This window comes from Anarhichas minor, unplaced genomic scaffold, assembly GCF_050575085.1.
Source record: "Anarhichas minor isolate MPS153535 unplaced genomic scaffold, ASM5057508v1 ptg000030l, whole genome shotgun sequence".
NCBI lineage: Eukaryota > Metazoa > Chordata > Actinopteri > Perciformes > Anarhichadidae > Anarhichas > Anarhichas minor.
The window spans coordinates 1,120,459-1,145,201 of NW_027466476.1; the positions used below are offsets into that span (position 1 = coordinate 1,120,459).

General features: G+C 41.7%; 1 protein-coding gene across 3 annotated transcripts in view; it reads right to left on the minus strand.

Moving 5' to 3' along the window:
- Positions 1-4,269: 4,269 nt before the first annotated feature.
- trpm3 (transient receptor potential cation channel, subfamily M, member 3) overlaps positions 4,270-24,743 on the minus strand; it is a 120,347-nt gene continuing 99,873 nt past the window's right edge. For 2 of the 3 annotated variants that reach the window (XM_076104415.1, XM_076104414.1), the window contains 14 exons: positions 24,583-24,723; positions 22,899-22,928; positions 21,143-21,435; positions 19,313-19,541; positions 16,410-16,613; positions 13,167-13,307; positions 11,767-11,895; positions 10,868-11,119; positions 9,803-9,977; positions 9,161-9,283; positions 7,411-7,561; positions 6,498-6,691; positions 6,210-6,342; positions 4,270-5,884 (listed from right to left, as the gene is read on the minus strand). In XM_076104415.1, the coding sequence (XP_075960530.1) occupies positions 4,270-5,884; positions 6,210-6,342; positions 6,498-6,691; positions 7,411-7,561; positions 9,161-9,283; positions 9,803-9,977; positions 10,868-11,119; positions 11,767-11,895; positions 13,167-13,307; positions 16,410-16,613; positions 19,313-19,541; positions 21,143-21,435; positions 22,899-22,928; positions 24,583-24,723 (3,810 nt within the window). The remainder of the gene's footprint in view (positions 5,885-6,209; positions 6,343-6,497; positions 6,692-7,410; positions 7,562-9,160; positions 9,284-9,802; positions 9,978-10,867; positions 11,120-11,766; positions 11,896-13,166; positions 13,308-16,409; positions 16,614-19,312; positions 19,542-21,142; positions 21,436-22,898; positions 22,929-24,582; positions 24,724-24,743) is intronic. The other variant, XM_076104417.1, reaches the window with a different exon arrangement.

The window sequence follows — 24,743 nt, forward strand, 5'->3', positions numbered from 1 at the left end:
GTCATAATGATTAACCTTCTAACTTAAGACCAGGCCTTGGTATGTAGTTGACAGGTAAGGGATTGGACAGTCTTTTAGCAACATAAAGGTAAAGGAATGTCCAATCATAGTCATAGGAGGGAAGCAGATCTGTTGATTACCATCATATGCTCATGAGATACAGTATAGCAAAATATTTAAAAAATACTGTACACTGAGACTATGTTGTGTTGTGTTGTGATGCCTCCCTGTTACTGGTGTCATTTATATCTCCAGGTTCACGCGCAGGTAATGTACAAGCACGCAAGCACCAACACATGCACACACCTCCTATCAACCTCCCAGCCATGTCAACATACCATAAAACGAATAATAGTATCATGTGCACACAAGTTTAGTAGTGCCATGAAAGGATATGTTGTCTCGTATTCCTTACTGCAAGGACAAAGACATTTAAAAATAATATTTTGATTCCGTATCACAGTCGGTCAAATAGGAGGGCCTACACTTTTCAGTCTGCCACAGTCTGTTTTCATCGTTAGCCATGTATATCTGAGTTGAGCTGTACGACTGTCTGTGGAGCGCGACTCAGCTCGTTTCCATTTGGTTTGGCAAAGTTTGGTTTGTTTCAGCTTGCGAGGGACCAAAGCCCTCTCTAACGATACGCAAATCTATAGTTGTTTGGATTTTTAGGAACTTAAACTCCTGTGAGTGAACAAAGTTAGTCAATATAGCATGAAGGCATTCCTTCATGTTGTATTGCCATTTCTGAAGACATAAGACACAACAAATATTGATGTCCCGAAGACGTAAAGCACAGTGATTATATAAGAAGCTTTCTGCTGCAGACAAATCCAAATCTCTCTATTTCTCTTTTTGTTTCCATCTTTCATTCCAGCATGATAATCTTACTACCTTGCATCACTGGGGTAATGTTGTCCCTGAGCATTGACTTGGGGTCAATCGTTCACCTCTTAAACATACTGCACACTATGTATTTGTTGAGGAAATTGCTAATCTTATCCTTTGTATGTACCGACGGACCACAACATCCCATTTGCCATCTTATAGGTATTTCAAGTGTGTTACTCCCCGATCTGTCCAACCCACATGAATGTAATTTATGTGGGTGTTGTAATTGCTGGGTTAAAGGGGCACTCCACCAATTTGACAAATAAAGGTCAGTTTACTGGTCATGGAGGTTTACCGTTCAGCCTATGAACACAGTGTGTATGTCGTTTGTAGCTCTAAAGGGAGCTTTCTGAAGTCTAAGAAAATAACTCTGACGATGTCATCGGCGTTATGTTCAGTCAAGCTTGACACATACCAAATATTTCACAGACAACTTGTGTTATTAAATGGGAGCAAGGGGTTTGAAAGATGAGATGATTTAACAGTCACGGAAGGTCTGTCAAAAGATGCTTTTGAGTTGCACCATGGGAATTGTAGGATTCAGTGTTTTTGAAACTTGATCCATACTGCGGACTAAACGTCCGTTTCTAGAAAGTCCCCCAACTGTGAGCAGGTGCAGTGCTAAATCACTGGAGTACTCCTTTTAAGGTTTAGGGTTTGGTTCAGCGTTAGTAGGCGTATGAACAGTGTGGATCATCAAACAGATTTGGTTATAATACAGAGATAAGTCAAATTATACAAATTCATGCTATATTCAAACCCTTATGTCTCAGATTTATGTGCAAATAGACTTTTTTCTTCAGCTATGAAACTATAATTTTCAACGATATCTTTTTATGTTTTTCAGTGGATTTAAACGTCCACACAAGCAATGGTACAGTCTACCAATATCAACATTCCCCCCAATCTGTACATCAGATGTGTTTAAAGAGAGCAACAAAGGTCTACGAGTGGATTTAAAAGCCAAAATAATCACAGATATTAGGGGCTCCATGATTAGGGAAAAAAACAAAAAAAATGAGAAATTTCACAGATTTCTGATTCACTTCAGTCCCCACATAGTCCATCCATGCCCAAAAGGCACCCTAAGTTTGGTATACTGGCAACTGTGTATTGCCATGTCAACTTTACATTAGAAAAGCTGCTTGATAAAACATACAATAAAACTACTTTAAACACTTTAAATATGATTTAGATTTACAGTATATCTGACAATTCTATATTTAATAAATAATATAATACATCAGCATTTAGTGCATGTCGATGGTCATCTTTTTATTAAATTTAAAAGCTTAATTAGAAAATACTTAAAATTTGACAAAAATATCACTGAGAAGATATAAATATTGATTTTGTAGTTCAAACAGGCATTTACTGTAATCATCATCAATGAGCAAGAAAATGTCAATAAATAGAATCAATCTCAAAATATATTCAACATGATTAAACTGAAATGTAATAGTGAGGAAATATAAAACAAACATAAAAAAATCTGTAAGAATTCTATTAATTTCACTTTTCTTAAAAAGCCAACAGAGAAGGGCATCTTCCTCCTCCGGGACTTTTTCCATTACAATAAAAAAAAATGAGAACTTTCTAAAACACTGATCTGGCTTTCATCTTTTAATAATAATATACCCATGTGTCCTCCTCCATGTCACTTAAAATGCACATCTTTCTTATATTTCAACTAGAATGCATGTACTTAACAGCTTATTTCAAGCTTCTTTTTTTTGTTAAAGATAAATTCGTAAATTAGCTCTTTCTTTAGGAACTCTTCTTGACCTGTATACGATTTATAATGGGCTCAATCATCGGGATTTCTATTACAGTCTCCTTTTGCAGTGTCTGGATTCAAATGCAATCAATAAAATAAAGGAGAAAATCAAATGAATGACAGATATGGAGAACATGAAGGACGGATCCATTAGGTGTAGGTGTAAAACCATTGCAACATAATGCCACTGTCAAAACCTGAAGGAGGAGGGCTGGGCTACAATAGAGCAATGATCTGTTGAGTGTAAGGATTTTTGGTGTCAGGTGCAGGCAAAGAAGGTTCACCCAGCAAGCATTGCTTCCGAAATAGGCTCATAGCACCCTCTTGTCCCCATTTTTTTTTTTTTGCAATTGCACTTGTTAAAGCTCTCAGGGATCAGGACTGAACTAGAGTGTATGTTCTAGTGTCATGTACGATTTCACTGACAGTGTGTGTGTGTGTATGTGTCAACATGTAAATATGCTCGTTGCTGCCCCGAACATCAGTTGTAAAACACTGGACGCTGTCACCGGCTAATCTCAGTCTTCCTGTCACATTCTTTCTCACTTTTTCCTGATAGTTCTACCTTTTCACTCTTATCACATGGCTAATAAAACCCAGTTTTTATTGCAGGTATAGACTGCTGACACTTGACAGCCTGAAGACTTGTGATCGGCTCATGACCTTCTGACTGGAGTGTGTTCAAACACGGCTTTCTTTTTCTAGCTAGACTGACAAAAGAAACAGTTTGGTAAATAGATTATGCTACAAAACGCAAAACAATGAAAGGCAAATTTGATATACCTTTTGAAAAAAAGAGATAAATATATTGATTATTTGAAAGGTGTATTTGTGTATCTAGAGGTAAGTTGTTGCCATGTTACAGCAATCATTTCCAGCGCATCCCAGAGAAGAAACAGTTCTCGATGGTTGAAAACACTTCACTGATTCTTTTATGAAGCAGCCAAAAATGTTAGCTAGTTGGCTTGTGCTGGGGTCGTACAGAGTGGAGTTAAGGATAGTATGAAGAGAGGATGATGTATTTAAAGCGAAGGTTTTGCGACTCCGTGCCAAGACAAAGCGACAAACTGAGGTGGCTGTTTTTTCTTTTTTCTTCTCCTCTCTCTTTGTTTCTCACACTTGACAGTTTCTACCATATAATGCAGCTAGGAGTAACAGTATACTTTCTCTGACTTACGTGATTGATATGTGATGTAACACAGTGATGTGATGCCTACGTGACGTAAAGGTGGGTGGTGGGTTGAAGACATACAGTACAAATACACCTTCCATTGCCATAACACCCCACTGAGAGTTACTTAGCTACAGGAGGAGGTAAAAACTACTCTAGATTCATAGCTCTTTGTTTTTGACTGGTGTACAGGAGGACGCCTACATCTTCCATCCTGTTCCACCTGACACCTAATCCAGGGTAAAGTTGCCCTCCAGCACTGACTATGATTACACTTTTACCACCTTTTCTAACCTAAAACGTAAGTGAGAAAACAGTAGATCTGGTCCAGATCAGCATCTATGGGCAACTTCACCCTGCTTTCACTTTTGCCCTTTCAGCTTTCCTCCCTGGTCCTATCAGTGTGTGAGTGTGCCGACCATTGTTCTTGTCACGTGTAGTTTTGTCTATCAAAGCTGCGGAATGCTGACGGAGTGGCCAGCTTTCTCATTGAGAGGCTGTCAGTCTTGGCTGTGTCAGGCCGTGCGCTAGACTTGCTCCTGAGGAAGGGGTTTCTGGTTCCTGCCAGACCCCGGCCCCCTGGCCCAGGCCCCATGTCTGCCCCCAGACCCGGTCCCCTCTCCATCCTTTCACTCACCGACAGGCTCTTCCGGTGCGGAGGGGCCAGCGTGAGGGAAGGATGGGAGTCATCTGAGGAGCAGCTGTTTGCTCGCTCCAGCCTGGAGAAGGGAGAGCAGAGAGGGGCCCCACTGGGCCCACCTAGGCCTCCCAGGCGAGGGGTATCAGGGTCTGGAATCAGGTCGTCGGGGTCCTCTGGATCAGACTCTGTGTGGCTAAGCTCTGCCTCTCTCTCTGGATGAGAGGAAGCAATCTCTGACGGCTTATCAAAAGGGAATGAGGTGGATCCTCCGGGGGAGTGTGAGCGTTCTGCAGGAGTGTACGGAGCTGAGACACAGCGTGTGTCGATGCAGTCAGTGATGCTGGTGTACTCTGCAGCTTTTACCTGGACTCCTGCCCCCAGTCCACTGTAGGAGCCTCTTGGTGTGAACATGAGGCTGTGTGACTTAACCAGAGGGGGCTCATCCAGGAATGCTGTGCCTGTCGTAGAGAGGTAGCGGGTGCTCTTAGAGCGCTCGAGCAGCCCTGCTGAGGGAGGTGGGGATGGATCCATGTCCCAAGGAGGTAAAGTGGTGTCTGGTAAGAGGTGGCCCGAGCACAAGGACAAATCAGCAGCTGCACTGTCGTCAAACATGGCTCCAGCTGTTCCGCTGCTGCCTAAACCGCCCTCCGAGTGCCTATCGCCCATACCGCTGGTGGCAGCGCTGCCGAAGTCCCGGCCTCCCGGCAGCACCGTCTCCATGATATCTGACTGCAGCGAGCAGTCTCTGTTGAGCGGCGGGACCATTCGGAGAGGATTCAGAAAGACCTCCGCAGGCCCTACCTCCTCAGAAGTTGAGACATAGATATCAATGCATGATGATGGACGGTGTTGCTGGGAGACCGACAGCGTCGCCAGGGGGAGGGGCTTAGACTCCTTGGTGGCGGCACTTGAGGACACTGATTGTGAGCTGTTGGCTCGATGGAGACTGAGCGAGCGTTCTTTGAAGAAGCTCTCAGCTCGTTCAGCTCCACTTGCACGTTCACTACCTCGACCGACATAAAATGAGTGACTCCTTGTCCGTGCAGCCATGCCTGTAGGAGAAGGAGGGGACATGGAGCCCTCAGCTGCTCCCTCCAGCGCCTCCTGCAGACGGTAGGTATTCCCTTCTGCGCTGTTAAAGCTGCTTTGACGGAGGATGTATGCTGCTTCGGGGCACTCACCATGGCGGAGTATATATGCAGAATCTGTGCAGTCAGATGAAGTCCGGGAACGTACTTTGCTGACCTCCCCACGCTCAACGCCTGTCACACGCTCCAGTGCTACAGCAATTCGTCCAATCAGCTCCTCCATTTGGGCCAAACGAATGTCAACGGTCTGCAGCGAGGCCTTCATGAAGTGCTCCCTTTCATTGACTTCCTCCAGACGCATTGCCATATTTTCCACCCTGGTGGAGTAGAGCAGAAAGAAAATAAGACGTTATAAGCACTGGAGGGAGCGGAGTAAACAGGGAGAATGGTGGGGAAAAAAGGTGTCCCTAAAAGCATTTTCTTTGTATCTTAGTTCCATTGTGCTGTGTGCATATTGCAGGATGTATATTTGCTTTTGTTTGAAATGTGCACTATAACATCTGTAGGCCAGGTTTATGTTTCTTCACATCCTCTATCAACTGGCAGACAGCACATTGGACTTATTTGTAAACCAATTTGCCATAGGCTGGAGGTTTAAGGTAGAATGCAGAGAGAGGTTTTCTGTGCAGCCATGTGTCCGACCTTTCAGAAGTGACTCTGATCCTCTCATCGTTAGAGGAGTGAAATCGGTCATCTTTCTCTCTGAAGTACTCTTCTATGCATTGCTCCTCAAAGTCGTGGACTTTCTTCAGCTCATCCTCTGTGATGAAAAGTTCTGTGGATGAAAGAGTTTGAGGAAGTGATAATGCTTCAGTATCATATCATTTTTTTTTATCACAGTATAATAATATCTAAAGTTCAATCAAAAATATATATAGTTGCCAGCGTTGCAGCGCTAAATGTTTATTGCTAATGTTTATTGCCACTCACTCAGTCCATAGTCCCTCTCGTCGTCGTCATGCTTGCGCCAGCGACAACACAGATGCTTAAGGACCATAGTTATGTGACTGAAGATGATGAGGGGTGGAGGAAGGACCGGGCGCTCATGGAAGGTCATAATGAGCTGGTAGCGCTGGAATTTCCAAACCTGGTTGGAGATGGACTTCACCTCGAAGAATGTATTGCTATGATGATGGACGACACACAGAAATACAACACCAACCAAGAAATGTCAAATCTACTGAAAGCTAAAATTAACTAAATCAAGTCATCAGTGGCACAACAAAGATCACAACCAGGACAGATAGTATACAGCTTGATTGGTCGACTCCTTCACTTAGCATGCTGCTGGACTGCAGAGACAAGTTTGGACACAGAGACTATTTGGAGATAGAAAAAACTGTGACAGCCAACACAATAAATGTCTGCCCAATGTGTAATGAGATTAAACCTTCAATTTAACAATTGTTTTCTCCCCATTGTGCACTTTTTGGTAATTACCCTGAGAAATGTGTAGAAAAGGATGATCATTCTTTCAACATGGATTATTCAGAGGCACAATAACAGATCATTAGCATGATAATGTCTCTGCAAACGAAGCACCATCCCATTCTGTTAATACAATTTGCTACCAGCCTCAAATGACTGTGGTTAAACAGCAGCTCAAACACAAATTACTGTCAATTTGTTTTCACTCACACACACACACACACACACACACACACACACACACACACACACGCACGCTCAAATGAAGTCTAAAAGACACTTCGCCCATGTCTATTTTGTTTAAAACAGTATTAGTTTGATACTTCTATGAGTAAAATCCATGTGTCATTAATGTTATTTCTATCATCATGCAGCCAAAGTAAGTGTGGAAAAGCTCAAATGATTGTTTACGTACTTGAACACAGCTATGAGTAGGTTGACGAGCAGTATGTTGGCCACCAGCAGGTAGCAGGCCATGATGGCTGGGACAATCCAGGCACCGGTCTTACAGGGAGGCAGGGCCACCACCCCCCCATCCTCTGTAGTGATGTTCTGCCCACAGGGGGCTGCACAACGCCACAAAACAAATACACACACATAAGTTAATGCAAGGTAAACTATGACATAGAGACTTGAAGCCATCATGAAAATTTCCGTAGAAATTTGTATATGCACAACAAATTAGAAAGACATGCTGAGACGCAACATAAACTAAAGACAAATTATATAGTAAAAAAAACAACTTACTTTAGCAAATTAAAATAAAGAAAACATAATACATTCAAGCACATACTGCACAATACCTTACGAGACAATAATAAAAAAACAAAGAGACAAGCAAACCTAAAATACCAAATAAAATGCATAATATTTTGCAAAAAAAAACAAGAAGCATAATTTGTCTTTATGCTTCTAATAGAGGGGACTGGAAAGAGTGGACACTATAATGGTAGAGGCACATGTTTGAAAATGTGCATCTGAAAAAAAATGCACACCAAAACAATGCATTAATCATGTCTCATCACAAGTTGTGTTGCCAATATATTCAAACATGCAGGAGATGTTTAAAATATATTGTCACATATGTGTGCCATAGCTTCATTCCGTAATGATTGATTGTTTTGAATCGATGTATTTAAGGTACACAGTATGTTTTTTCCATCTGTGATGGTTCAGTTGCTGTGGCTTATCTGGGGAACATTCAGCATTTGTTCTTGGTTTGTTTGCCTTTGAGATTCATTCTAGTCATGCTCATCATTGCTTGATGTTCAATTGTTTCACACAATGCAGCCCAAAGACAGAGAACTGAAGTAATTTGTTCTATAATTCAAATTTTCACCCTCAAAAATTTGGATAAAAAACTCTGACAACTGAACCACGTGAAAAAACAGATTACAGATGATGAAAGGTGGCTGATTGATATATTATGGTCTATGTGTGTGTGTGTGTGTGTGTATGCGTTTTATATGTTCATGGTGTGGTATTCATATGTAAATGTCAATGTTCTTATTAAATGTTGCCTATATTAGTATAAATATTTTTGCAATGTTGTAATTTCTCCAGTGAGAAGCTGAGCCAGCGTAAAAAAGGGGGAGGGTGATATGGTTTATGTGACAGACGGCGTTAACATGGCAGGGTCACTTCTTCAAATGAAACTAATTGAAAGTCAAGGCAACAAAATGAGTGGAAGAAAGATCAAGGGAATATCATACTTTCCTCTTGATGTAATAACTGACCAAAAACAAAGAGTATAAAATATTAGAACACATTTGAAAAGTGCTATTGCCACGAAACAGTGCCATTTGTCAGCCAGTGCCAAAATTAGTAAGGGTAAAGTTGCTTACAAAGCATAGCCTTACGTCAAGCTACTAGTTAGTCAATCCAAGATTTGGAGAGGAAAGGCAGCCTCATTCATACACTTTAAATTGTCTTAAACAAGCTTCTGGTATTTAAATAATATGCTGTTTAGATTTAGTAGCTGACCCAAGATACCAAACACATGAGGGCAACTTTAACCTCAGAGCATGTGGAGCCGCATGCACACTTTTGTCTCAAGTGGCCTCTAGTGGTAGGAGTGGGCATGACATGGTGGTAACGTGAGGATGATGAAGGAGAGGTGGGTTAGGTAGATATGATTAAATTGAGGTTTATATCTATTGATTTACTGGGGGTTTGACTGCACTGGGCATTGTGGGATGGAGCACTACTACGCCAGGTTCCGTAAGTTCGTAAGTAATTGTCGGCCAGCCAGAGTTTGTCATTCACCCTTTGCCTTAACTTCCTACTATCTGAAACAAAGAATGAAAACATTATTTCAGATCTCTTCTCTTTGGGCCACTCCTCACATTCTGTACACACCATCATATATACAACCGTACAAAAAGACAAAAGAACAGCACGCAAACGCACTCTCGCTCTCAAGACATCTTCTCACAGATACTTTATTGAGTCAAATGTCACTTTGTCTACATGATATAAAATAATGTAGAGACAAAAAAGATCAGGACAAACTCACAATAAAAAGTGATGCCCTCATGTAAGAAGTTCAGCAACTTGACAAAACAATTCCGCCGATATGGTGTAAATATGTCAAGTATTTCCCAGTTACCAATGTGATGTTATTTGTCTTGTAGTACAGTATTTTAATATGTATGTGTTATAAAAGGAAAACTTCTGGTAATATGCTAACGATGGTGTGTATTTGGTCACATTGCTTACATCTCTCTTCAGAGTCAGCAGCTATTTTCCCCTGAATTAACAAAAATGAAGTTTATTGAAAAGCTCTGACACTCTGGCCCTAAACTTACGGTCAATCTGGTCGGCAAACACCTCTCCGTAGATCATCCAGTAAGGCATGAAGAAGATGTTCCTAGCTAGCATCCAGGATGGGTCTTCATTAGGGTTGAGGATGGCCTGACGCGCCACCCCAAAACTCATCAGCACCACCAACATGATGATCACAAAATACATCATGTCGATCATCTGACAGAGGGAGGGGGGGTGGAGGAGGACCGTCAAAGAGAGAAGGGAAAGAGTGAGTGGTTTAAGAAGAGAAACACATGGGGAGCAAAGTGAAGAGAGCAGTCCACTAGCCTCTGTTACATTATCCGTAATATATTTTTTTGATTAAATGTGATATGCATTGTCTTTCAAAAAGCTGATACACATCTAATAAATAGTCACACTTGCAGGCCAAATTATCACTTTATTCAAATCACGAGGTGCACACGAATTTGGCAGAATAACAGCATTGTGATACTTCTTTGAAAAGTATGGCGGTATTTCATTTTACATTTACATTTACATTGTCCTCTGAACTGCTCCTATTTCAAATCTGTTTTTGGTACTGCGTATCACATATGCCAAATATCTGACTAAGTCATTGAATCCAAAACCACCCACCTCCATTAACCGTCCACCCCAGCCCAACCCCCTCATCTTTAGCTGATTTTCATATCAAAAAGGCATTTGTGTTCTGTAGCGCACAGCCAATGTCAAACACAGTTGATCATCAGACACATTTGAGCCTTTGATCCCTACTCTAGTTTTGTCCTCATGTTTGCATCAGAGGCTCTGATCTTGTACTCTTTGAGATCAGACAATGAGGTTTAGAGGCACAGAAGCTCTATTAGGACCAAGCCTGTACACCAAATACAAATGAAACCCTTGCAATCATGGGACTCAGTGAACTCTTATAATTAGTATGGATCATGCAGAGTAGTGGTCAGAAAGTAGAAAAATCTGACATAAATGAAGAACACATAATGGGGAAAGGAGAAATGAGAAATGCTGGAGATAGAAAAGACAGACAGACAGACAGACAGACACACACACACACACACACACAATACGCCACCCCTGCCTCCTCTCACCATCTTGCCAATCATCATCACATAGGGACCCAGGTACTTGTTGACCCCAAAGATGTCCAGCAGCCGGATGTACCAATAGATGATGTTGACGCAATAGATGACCCGCCCGTAGCTCATAAGCGGCGGCTCCTGGAGACGCAGAACCATGCCGATGGAGAATATGAGAATGGCCATGAGGTCTGTGATGTTCCAGTACTCCTGAAGCCACACCTTCACCTTCTGTAACAACTTCCCCGGCTCTGACATCAGGATCTGGGAGAGGGTTGGAGGGAAATTATTTGAGAAACGAGAGCAAGATGAGGATGCTCGCATACAGGAACGATGAAAGGTGTGTTCATAAATCCAGAAATTGAAGTGAGCCCCAAAAGTGATTGAAATAGAAGCATAGAAATACAATACATCATGTCCACCATAGGAGGGCAGTATAAGTTCACCTACCAGGGCATCGAGCAGATGTCTGAGGAGGCATTGTCGTGCAGCTGAGAATGATGTGCCATAATGATTAATGCATTTGATACACTTACAGTACACACACAGCCACAGAGTGAGCCTGAACTGCTCCCATATGGCCACATACCTGTATTTTCTATTTACTGTTTTTTTTTTTGGGGGGGGGGGGGGTTCCCATCTGTGTGTCTTGCCTTCATTTCGACCCCCCTTCCTTCTCTCTCCCCGTGACTCTTTCTTTTGCTTCCTCTTCAATGGTTGCAACACAGTTTTCCCTATTAATCATGAGCTGTTTGATGGCATGGACATGAAGCCTCTCCACCACAAAACTCACTGAATTTAAGCGTAGGCGACATTATGGTGACAATCTTTGTGTCCATAGTTCACTAGGTAGTTAGTGGTGAAGAACTGATTCGTGTGTTATGGATGCTGGTGCACAGGATCTGTTGTACCTCTCTCATTTTCTCAATGCCGTTGGTGAAGATGTAAGCGATGACGATCCACTCTTGAGGACAGGGCCACAGGTCCATCTTTACCAGGACAATGTAGTTGAACAACATCAGGTAGCCCACGTAGGCCAACTATGTAAAAACAACACAGCAGAGGGAAATCAGCAGGGACACATTTATGGCTATGCGCTGGTGTTTCTGGCTTTTCCCACAATGGCAAACTGTACATCAATAAAGTTCAGACAAATAAACTGACTTGAATGGCTTTTGTGTGCAACTGCTGACATTAAATGGTTATTTAGTAAATGATTGACCCTCATTATACCTCTCTTTAATGCGTTTTTTTCAGATGTGATGATAGAGATTTGATGTCAAGACGCCTGATTGCTATACCTCCAAACCTGGCCTGAAAATGTCCATTATGTGTCTCCTGTGGCTGTATCTATTTAAATCCATGTCAGCTGTTCACTTTTCATTTGTCCTGCACATATTTGCGCACTGTGGCTTATCATCAAAAACATTCTGATCACAATTCAAAACCAAACCATCTAAAAAAAGCAGACCTGGACAACCTGACATAAATGTATTCAAAATCCATTTTATATGTTTTCCTCATTCAAAGGTCCTGACGTTACTGGATTTCAATCAGATATTTGACATTTTTGATTCAGCGACTGGTGATCTAGTATCCTCCGAGATCATTTAAACGGGGGAGAGGAGGGGAGTAAATAGCCACGGAAGAGAAAATGGGATGAAACAAAAAGGCAGTCAAAATATTTTCTCAGCATAAATAAACAGTGAAATCCCTGCTGGTGATGTTAAGAGACGTTTTCACTGGGCGAGCAAATTGAAGGAGCCCAAGACGGAGTATGAGAGACAAAAGATCAGCTTACATCAAACATTACACATGCGCTCACAGGCAGATACTGTACAAGACACAAGCTTTACACAGACTTCAAAGACATCTTACAGAATCCAGATAAACAGTGTTGTACAGAAAGATGTTAAGACAACCACGCAAACCCTCTAAATCTCAACTTCAAATTAAGTAATATTTACTTATCGTAAAACTTAATTCAAAGGCAATATGCCATGACTCAAGAGATTTTTGTGTGTCTTTACACTGTTAATACAAAACCTCCTTGTTTGATCTTCAATCCCTTTCACTGGCCTGTACTTTTCTCACTGTGTTGCTTCCACCTCTCTCACACTAAACCTTCTCACCCCAGTAAAGCTGTGTGATGACAGGGTGGAAGAGGAGGATAATGAAAATACAGGCACTGTGGCAGGAGAAGCTAAAAGCAGGGAACCAGGAATTGATGCCGTTGCAGAATTACAGAGAGCACTGACACTGCCAACAGAAAGCCGAGCACGTAGGTGGTGTTGCAGAAGCCGACACTGACCGTATGGAACCAGAACTTGACAATTGGAGCGTTGTAGAACTCGTATATCTTGCGTCCCAAGGGGATGAGGCGGTGGCGTTTCTGAACCTCCTCAACATCCTTCTTTCTGGATGTCTCTGTGGCTACCTTACCCAGCATTGCCTGCCACATGGAGCGAGGCAGGAAGGAGTGAAAGGTGTGAGGGATAAAGAGAATCAAAGAGTGGGAAGAGGGACGTGTGATGGATTGGAAAGACCGAGTAGGATGAGCAGGGGACGATGCAGAGAGAGGACGGAGATGAAGAAAAGTATGTGGGAGGTGGGATGGGAAGAGTCGAATAACAAAGAAAAAAGGAGAAAGGGGAGAGGGTTACATTATGGCTACTGCACAGTTTTAATATCAAAGTCAAAGAAGCAAGCACAGCCAATGTCATCATTCCAAAATGTGAAATGTGTGTTTGAGGTGGAGTGTTGGGTGAAGGCTGGTAAAACAGTATGACGCAGACACTCATGGATTGTGTCTCAGACAACAATTAAGAGACAGAAGAGAGACAAGATAATGACAGAAAGAAGACAGAAAAAGAAAAAGATAAGACATAGATATTTCATTTCAATCTGTGACACATTTCGTTATCCATGAGAGAGGGTTCGGAGCCCACTGTTTTTATGGGTCATGGTCTTAATGTCAAAGCAACACCAGACCCGTGAGGGAGTTCATTCAGGGAATTGTATTGTATGTCAGGGGGTGGATCTATATATATATATATATATATATACTGCTCTAAAAAGGCAGAATGCAGTAAATACCTATTACCTAACTTCAAAGCGGACCTGAACACCAAACACACAATATCTGAACTTTGGCTGTGTAGTTACTGCCTCTGCCTGTGGTTATATATACCGTCCATCTTGCAGTTACTGCACTCTGGACTGATAAGCTGTGTGCTGGTAGGACTCGTTGCAGCATTTACTGCACTCTCTGCCATGGAAAGAGTGCTGACAGCTTAACTGAAGTACGAGGGCTTTATAAAGGGCAAAAACTAAGTTCAGTTATGGATTTTCCCCCAAGTTGCTATCTGTAAATGAAAAATATACATTTTGATGAACTGACATTTTGGTTAGTTAGTATGTTATTCCACACAATTAAGACTGCAGCATAAAAAACAGCTAAACTCCTGCTAAAGCTAGCTAGCTTAGCAGATCTCCGTAGCTGCCATGTAATGTTTGACTCTAGTGAATATTATGTGATTTAGTGTAGTTAAGCTATCTTTAAATCACATATTTATATCTAATAAATGAATGTATTATATTGATTTAAACATATCATATACGTAATATAAGTCTTAAAAGTACTCAGACAGATAGAAACTTGGCCAAACACTGAAATATTTGATTGTATTCTCTATATGATAGGATGACATGTTTTGTAAGTCAACCCCGGAAGTTAGCATCTCACAAAGAAATGGCTCATTCCAGCAGCACTCTACAATTTAAAACTAAAGGTAATCAAACACTAGTTAAAACGGATAAGAAAGCTGAGAGAACATATTTTATTAGTAGATCGTTTTTAGGTATTGAATAGTTTCTAGGCAATGTTTTTTGGGGTAAAATAATCAACCCAAAAAGCGTAGAATGAAAGCATTACAAACCTTTTATCTGTTTGCCATCCAGTCTGAACACTTTTAACCCTTTCTCAACTTCCCTGTGTTGTTACTGCACTCTGCCTTTGTAGGGCAGTCGCAGACCTGGGCAAAGATAAAATGTTTGAAACTCTGTCAAAATATTTGAAATTTATAATGAGGAGTTGGTTGAAGTTCCCAGGCCACTGAATAGATACAATAGTGATAAAACCATCACTAAGAAATCAAAGAAGAAATCACCATCAGTAAGGAATTAATGGATTTCTATTTTTTTCCAGCTTCAGGTTTTGTCTAAGGCACACACAGACAGGGCCTTCAGGGTGAAAAGATTCAGATGCCAGTGTGTAAATCACACCGTGCCTTTACTGTACCCAACATGCACATTATCCAATCAGCAAGTGGACAAAAGCTATCGCACAAGCTACAGCATTCATCACAGTGTGGTTTATCTAAAGCATCTGAGGATAAAACAATACAATCTCCCTCTGTGGTGTAGCAGTCTGTGTACATCTGTATGAATCGTTGTGTGATTCATAAGTATCTGAAGGTGCATTTGTACAGTCAGAAGCCAGGGCAATAGGAAGGGGCTCATTGCAAATGCATTCTCTGGCAGCAAGGTCTTTTGTTTAACACCACTGTGCCTCAAGGACTGCGTGTGTAAAATCGCCCATTTGCGCTGGCTTACTGGCTGTGCTCAATGCAGATGGAGAGTATGTACAGGGGTGCTGAGGGGCGTTCAACTTCAGTTCAATCATTTAATGGAACAACCTTAGGTCCAGTTTATGTCTTAAAATTGTGTTAAAATTCCAGTCGTCCTTTAACACACAAATTGGATCTTGGTATCATCTCCAGAATTGATTGGATTGAAATGCAACGCGTCCTAATCCTGCTGTACATCCATGTCTATGCAGATGGACCAACTCTTCCACTGTGAGCCGGGAGAAGGTGCTCAGACTCTGCATGATTTAAGCTCTGCAGCAGCAGGCGGACATGGTTATATAATGCAAAAGCCTGGGCCTCCCATGCTCAGCAGCCGACATGCTGAGTGGTATGCTGCAGCAAGCCATCATCATGATGGGAGAGAGTGAGGGGCAGCAATCGGCTAGCATACAGTACTGTACCTCAATCAGAACTGAGCTTGGAGAGAGGGAGAAAGAGAGAAAGAACTAGAGAGAGAGAGGGAGCTGAAAGGAGCAAAGAGAGCGCTGGGCAGAGAACAAGAGGGACCATAGGAAAGGCAGAGAGAAATAGAGGAGATAGATGGAAGAAGAAACATACACGAGGGAACCCACAAGCGGCGACAGACTGAGACGCTACAACTCCACGACCATGTCTTTGCTGAGACGACGAGAAACAGGAAAGGTCTATTTGGCTGGAATGGGTCCAGCTGGCCCGAATAGAGAAACAAGTATGTGTGTGTAGAGAACTGTGTGCGTATTTGTGTGCGTATCGACATGTCATTGTGGACATAAAACTGGTCCACGAGATATATTTACAAAGGACACAGTATCTGGGCTATGTATTCAATGATCAGTGTTATAGTCTTAACAAAGCAAGTGTGTATCGTCTAAAGTTTGAATATGTGTATAAATTCTGAGATGCAGGGCTGAGGTGGGTTCTCTCACCACGGAGTTGTACTGCGCCTCACAGTAAGATCTTACTGTGAACTCCATGTCTTCCTCCTCCTTCTCCTTGACCGGTTTCTCAGGCTCCTCCTCCTCCTTCTCCTGCAGGTAGGCCTCCTGATCCTGGGGCATGTAGGACATCTCATCTTTGTTCTTGAACTCCAGACTAAGGATGGATGGCGGCAGAAGCAGCCCTAAGATTACCTGGGTGGTGAGAAAGACAGAAAGTGAAGGAGGAGGAGGATGGAAAGTTAGGGAGAGGAGCTGGAAGCGACAAATCACAGATGAGATAAAGGTGTACAGTTGTCTGAGTTCTGCTGTGGAAATTAGGACACACGGAGTCTCGAACAAACCGACCTTCATAATTGGTCTGCGACACACACTTTTGAAACTCACATAATGAAAATGTACCCACATGAACACCTCCCCATCATGCCCCGGCTAAAAGCTTTGGTATTTAAGACAACCAACCAAGTGTTCTCATTGCTGAAGTCAATTACAAAAGCATTAGTCCAGACAGGATGCAAGGTTGCTTTGCTGCCACGATGTATGAGAGGGACAAACACTTCAGACACAAACCAGGCAACCATGGAAAGCAATAGAGAGGCTTTTAACGCAGAGGGAAGGTGAAGAACAAGGGAAAGAGAAGTAGATGTCTGTGCAATCGAGTGACTTCTTATCACTGGAAGCAGCTGTTTGAATAATTTAAGAGTGAAATTAAACTGTTTTCATTCCATCGACTACTGGCTCAAACTTGGAATGGAAATGTAAGCAATTTAAGTTTACATGAATACCACAGCACAGAAACTGATGTCTCAGCTTCTCTCGTCAACAGGAGTCAAAAGCAAAGATGTCAATAATTTGTCATACTTATTGATGTGAGAAGTAATCAATATACTCATCTTTGCAATTCATAGTCCATCTGTAGCCTTCAGTTACCATGTTCTAATATGAGTTAGCGTGTTGGAGGGGAGCACATGGCTGCCCTCACAACTATAGCAACTCTGAAATGTGCACACATATTATCTTGACAACATTTTGACAACATTATTTGCTGTATATATCATGAACTCCTGGGGGCACCGAATCTTGTTTGTTCCACTCGTGGTTTCCTTTCTGTCTTTCTGCTTCAATGAGCTTGCTTTAGCAGCGCCCTCTCTCCCTCTCCTCCTGCAAAGGCCAAACCACACTTAAAGCACTGTCTGCCCTGCTCCGTGAAGCTAGCCATCCTGTCTCACTCTATGTATGAATGAGTGTGAACCCAGGCTTCCCTTCAGCAACTCCCAGGGCAACTCTTCATTATAAATAACTCTAACCTCTCTGATCTCAGCAGCTGCCTCCTATCACCCTCCTGCCAGACGTCTGGAAGACCCACATGAGCAAAACTTGCTCAAAAGTCAACCACCAGTCTTGACTGAAACCTCTCCCCTCGTCTCAAAGGGATGTTTACCACACAAGCCTCCATATGAAATATGTGGGGATTTGTTTGAGTAATTAAGGTCAGTTCTTCTGTCCCCTCTGGCTTGAGAAAATACTTTTTAGGATTATAAATGAAGTTGTGGTGGAAGTTCAACCAGGAGGGCAACCGCGCCCGAAACACACTCCTAAAGTTTCTCTTTCCTCTGGCGAATCCTCCTCCTCTTCCCTGTCGTCTCAAGATAACTTGACTGCATCACAAGACACTTGAGGTGTCACAGTTGAACTTATCTTACCTCGATAAAAACACCTGCATTCATCTGTTATCAACATTACTCTGTTGGTCTCTTTGATTGAACTGAACTGCGTACCATGTACTGGTTGAAACTTCTGCTGCCAGGCTTTTAATGGGCAACAAAAGCATCACAGTTCATTTCAATGTTGTACTATTCACTCTTAAAGCACAACTTGCCCCAGAATATACAATAGATCATATATGTGTATGTGTGTATATATATACATATACATGATCATATATATTATCACCTCTTTACTATTTCACTATGATGTTGTTATTGATATGCATTGTGATGTTCTGTTTAAAAATAGTTATTTTGTTGATTTTACTTTTGCTTCATTTATTTGCTTTAATTGTCTTGTGAAGCACTTTGTGACATCTGTTCTGAAAAGTGCATTATCATTACTTGTGTTGTGTCTTGAAACACAATAAAAGACTTTAGTGACTGAGAGCACACAGCTTCAGGTACAGTATTGAACAACTTTCTGATATCAACCAAACTGCAGGATTTAAAATCTATGTTTGGTATAATATCATTTTAAATATCATTTTGACCTGTCCAGTCCAGTGCATTCTTGGGAATGAGTCATCTTGGTCAAACCACAGTTATGACCAGACAGACTAGTATCTACTGTCATTTTTCCACCTGTAACGGTTTGGATCGTACATGGCATAATAGGCATTTCTTACTTTCTTCTTACTGCAATTTCTCTATACTATCAGCCAACATATGTACGTATACATTTGTACTAAGCTGATACTGGGTGGCCTCTGCTTTTAATATAGGCACATTATGTCCAAAGCAATGTACAGTTTTATCATAAATGTTCAACAGAAAGGTAAACATCAATTCTCTCCTCTAGCTTCACATCCGCACATTTCCACACATCACACCTGGTAATTGCCATGTACAACCACTCTCCACTTTTCTGTGAGCCAATCAGCAGATCCACAGGAGTGATTTAGGCTGCCTCTATGGTAGTTTCTCAGGGGGGTAAGCGGGTTTCTCATTACTTTCCCTTCCCAGCTTCTCTTAGGCAGTCTGAAGGGATTCAAGAATTACGATACAGCTCTGCCTCTCTAACATCGAAGCCTTAAGTCACTGTGAAGTGCACAGACCATTTATACAATGTAAGTATGTGTTTCTTTACCCGCAGGTTATCCCAAACATCTGTCTCACTTCTATTACCTTCAGGCCTGAGTTCTTGCGCATGCGCAGGCGTCCCATCCACATGTCGGTCAGAAGCATCTGACTGCAGGTGTGAGCGATGAAATCTCTGTGTTTGGCCGCTACCGCCAGCTGCAGGCAGGTGGCGTTGCTCCAGTTCTTCAGCTCGTACGTCAGCAGCTTCATGGCCATCTGCTCATCCTGTTTATAGGACTGGTCTAGGAGTTCCACTGCCAGCTGGGCAAACTCTCTGGGAAATTATATGCAGGACATATACAGGCACACTGAGACATGAACAGAGACAATGACATACTTTGTCTAAACGTGTAAAAATGTAATGAATCTGGTCAAGGAATCAGTGACCATCTGGCCAAATTTTGAAGGAGGTTAGATTATTTGCATACAAATACTTGCACACACACACACCAATACAACACTTTGCATATTAACACAGCACATGGGCATGGTCAAGGCCTTACATGACAAGCATATCTAATTCCTTTAGTCGATGCAGACACATGTTTACAGCAAAGACGGCCAAAATTCTCCCTGGTAATTATGTCTGTATCTTTTCCAAGGTGAGTGGGGTTGTTCAAGTTTATAACGTGTGTATACTGCATGCTGAACAGAGGAAGCTGTGTGCAGATTTCAAAGTTACGATTACAGAACTACAGAGATAATATGACATAATTATTTGGGAAAAATCTGAATATGGGGCTGTAATGTGGCCATCACACACATATACATATACTCGCACAATCAAATTGTCAATACTGCAAAGCACCACCCCACCAGTACTTTAATACATCCCCTTCCAGATGATAAAAACGTAAATCAGTGCTCTGAGATCAAGTTTCACCCTAATTTCAGCCTCTGAAAAACACACAGCACAATATTGCACACTACACTGGAAAGCAATCTGTCCTGTGTAGTTTAATGTGTACAACAAGTCACTAACATGGCCGGAGTTTGGGAGATTTACAAAACAAGGGCTCACAATGTCTTGATGCACAGCACATGGCACAGTTCAGCAGAGTTGTACGAACGACTGAAGATGTTTCTGTTTCTCTGAGAGGCTTTTCAAATGACTTATATGATATATATCAAGAAATATAAAGGTCAATATTCCAAACTTGTATACAGTTTGTTTGCAAGTGCCTCGGAAGACCAACTCCCTGCAGCATGTAGGAATTACTGTATGAACTTCCACACATTTTACTTTTCACACGTTCACACAAATATCCCTCGAGTTTATCCAAACACACACAGAAATGCGTTTACAAACACTGCATATGTAAAGATTACATGAAGGTATAAAAATGTATGTAGATAAATCAGATCTGCTGAGGAAGCCAGACAGATTATCTGCGGAAAGTAAACTCAAAATGTGCCGCTGTTCTTTGAAAAGGTGTGTAAGTATGCGTGTGCGTGGGGAGTTTTGGTTGGTGTGGCTGTGCTTCATTTCCAGTATCTAAAAGAGTTCCCCCTAATTAACAGTCATTTCCATAGCCAGCATTTTTATCTCTCTAGGTGATTGCCTTCATCTCAAATGCGTATCCTAAACTTACGAAGATGCATGTTACAAGATTTTTGTATTTATGCCACTAACATCCCTAGAGTAGTCTGAAACAGGTTAGTTTAGAGGGAAGAAGGCATGTTAGTGTGTTCGTGTGTGTATCTGCACACAGGTGATGGGGTGTGAAGGTATACGTTCCCGCCTAGACTCGCCACTCGACGTTGCATGAATCATTTAGTGCAGAAATGTTTCTGTGAGAGAATTCGTGCTCAGCACTACAAAATCACACGTAATTGAAATATTGCGACAGATGGCACATATTTCGTTTCACCCACCTGGAGTTGTGGTTTAATTCCTGGGAGATGTCATCCACCATGTCGTTCTCTGAGGCTTCGTGTGCCATGGCTTTACAAAGCTTACATGCTACCAAGGCCTTGGCCATGGCCTCTTCCCCGTGCTGCCAAAAGAACAGCGCCATCTTCTGTCGTTTCATAAGCACGGCCCACACCATAAGCTCGTGGAAGGGGAAAGGGAAGTGGTTGATTTCGGGGTCGTCCAAATCGATGTCTACTTCCTCCTCTCGTTTGCGTGTCGTCTTCTGGCGGCCTCTGCGGATGGGCATGTCATCCTGCAGATCCAGAGCAAGTTAAGTGGGGGGGGGGGGAAGAGAAGGAGACGGCCATGTTGATATACGTATTTTGGAGTGACTTGTTATGGATGATGTTTATTACCAGAACAAGATTAGGAGTGTTTTAAATTGATGTTTAACTATTTATGTATGTATTTATGTAGCCTTGGGTTCTGAATTCGAAAAGAAACCCAAGAATGTGGATCGAACCCTTGACTTTATCTCTGAAGGACTGGCCCTGTGTTTGGCCACATAAGTCTAATGTCTAATTGCTCGCCCTCCACATGATGAAAGTTAGTTGAATGCAGAAGCAAATTCCGACTTTGGTGGACTAAGGTTGAAGGACAAAGCGCTACACACAAAATATACATAACAGGCATGGTCTTTTACACTTTTTAAGAAAATCTTCTCGTAGGATTTTACTTTTTATGTCTCCAGGTTGACTCCCTGTCTCTGGAGAGATTGACACTGCCAGTTAGTGTCTTCATGGCATGTCAGCAGGGCAATAATTTCAATTTTGAGGACTACTGACAGTTGATCAATTACAGAGGTCTGAGAAATGACCTTCAGTGGTTTTTACAATTGCTGCTGGCTTTCAGACAGATTACCTGGACATGATAACAGTGTAGTAAATTACACAGTAATACTAGAAAGCGACACTCCGTTTATAGCAGTTTGTGATTTTATGGATATTTAGAAGTTATTGCAGAGTCATATATGTATGGCTACTATGTCCAGGTTGCCATACTGATTAAATGATAAACTGGAATACAAAAAGAGAGCAGGGCATTGAGGTAATGACTTTGACAGACACACACTAACAGGGAGACGCATTTCAAAAAGGCAGACATACAAAGGAATGGACAGCCATGCACATTAGATATAAGTACCTCTGAGAAAACTGTAGACACATACTGTTATAAAAGCTTTATGATTTAGATACTTCATGGTTTGTACACCATGGATACACGGTAGTACACAAACAAGGTATTATGTAAACCCAGTTAGGTCAGCCATTACCAATTCAGTTCAATGTAACTGGGCTGCTCTGACATGTGTTATACGAGTTATATACATTTGTACTGTCTGGAACCATGAAGCAGTTATGTAGTCATACATTTTTGTTTATTTTTTCATATCATAAATCTGAGAAAAAAGGAAATTGAAAATATATTTGTACAAGGTAGTGTGAAATGTATGAATAATGTTATCTGATGACGAGCCTTCAACTGGCTCAAACGTGTATACAGATTGCCAGCAAAATAAATTAAATACGCCTCGAGGTCTTCCTTTCAAAGACAGCAAGGCACACAGCACACACTTGACGACTACTTTTGCTGAAAAGGTCCCGCAGAATGACTATACAATCAACACGTTATGAGGGAAAAGAGTGCGTTTTAAAACGAGGGAGAGGAATAGTGAAGAAATGACTGAATAACAATCTCGATGAGATCAACACTCACCTCCATCCCCAGCAGTTTCAGGGCTTTGGGCTAGAAAAGCAACAGAAACATAAACAAGCAGAACAAGACCTTGTCTAATGTATTTTATAGAGTCATTTACTCTATAAGCACAACACAGCACACAGATTGACAGACAGACTCACTCACATGAGACCAGAAATCTTCTATTATACGGTAAGTCTCTCACTTTAAGTTTAATGGTGTTCTTTAAGAATAGCAGTTTGGTTCTGTTGTGATTCACAGTATGCTGTACATACAGCAACAATCTCTTACGGTTGCATGTTTGAATGTATTAAAAACAGAATGCATTTGTGCATTTGGTACAGTACTGTGTAGCTGTATTAAAGCAGGGCATGTCTGCATTATGCATTCATGAGCCATCATCTGAGTTGGTAAAAATAGCTCGGGTCTCCTGTGGGGATTTTGATATCTGCATCTATTTCAAGGCTTTGTTCTGAGTTAACGTGTGTGTGTGTGTGTGTGTGTGTGTGTGTGCGCGCGTGACTATGTGATCGCACGTTTATATCATCTACAAAATCACAGTAAATTGGAACTCTCTCTCTCTCTCTCTCTCTCTCTCTCTCTCTCTCTTTATCTGCGTCTGTCCAGCTGCTCTGTTGCCGTCATTGCAGACATACAATGTGATAAACAGGCACATGAATACTCACATACACACACACACACACACACACACACAAACACACATCCTCAAACATACAAACACAAAGGTGCACAATCAAGCAGAATTATGGTGTTTCAGACACAGCTGTGTATACTTCTATTTTCATCACACCTGTGGCAGTGTGTGAGGTATTGAGGCAGAATGAGAGAATTATACATCAGACCATGAACATAAACTAAATAATGTGCAGTTTGTGTGTTGTAAAAACACACAACTTCCAAATACTACAGCACATGATTTCAGTGATCAGTTCCTCCACTTTTGGTTGAAGGTGTGCTAATCAGCGAGATGAATACTGCAGTAATTGATATGAAGTGTGTATATTATTGGGGTTATGATGGCACATGATGAAGAGCCACTGCTATGAATGATTTGTTGCATCGTGTGTCTACTTGATGACGACATGGAGAATAACAGGAGGACGACTTTTATGTTCGACCTCTGCTGATGAACACCACCTTGATTGGAGGTGATCACAATTTGTGTGGAGTTAGTGACAATGAATTCCCTAACGTAACGTTTTCAATGCGATCTTTTGTAATGGTGTAATTTTGGATATAGATTTATATTCCCTCCTAATGCTACATTAGCTAACCTAATCTTCTAAACAAAACAAAGCTCAGAATCCACTTGCAGTATAAAAAACAAATCACATTACAGTATGTAGTTTACTCACTTTCGCCATCCCTCCTCCAAAACATCAAGTATCACACTTGTTCAGGCCTCCCGCTCATTCGGTGAGGTCACAACTAACGTGCACATGCTAATTTATTACTCGCATCGGCAAGGTCTGTCCTTGAGTACACGGGCCCTGATTAGTATTTCATTCATTTCATTATAAAACATAATTTGGCCGTATTATTCATCTTGCTCTTATCAGGGCTAATTTGATCATGAGGCTCATTTCACTGATACTGAGTCCTTTGAATAATGACATAAAAATAAGTCCCAGACATCAGTGTTGAAATGCATTAAATGATGAGATGAGAATCATTCACTCACCCTCTTGGGTCCAAAGAGGTTGTGGTACAGAGTTCTGAATCTCTTCCTGGTGTAGTTACACCGATATGCCCCGCCCATGAGGTATTCTATGACCAGTCCAATGTCGATGAGGCTGATGCGGTAGTCCGGGGGCAGATTTCCCTAGAAAACCATACAGTGTT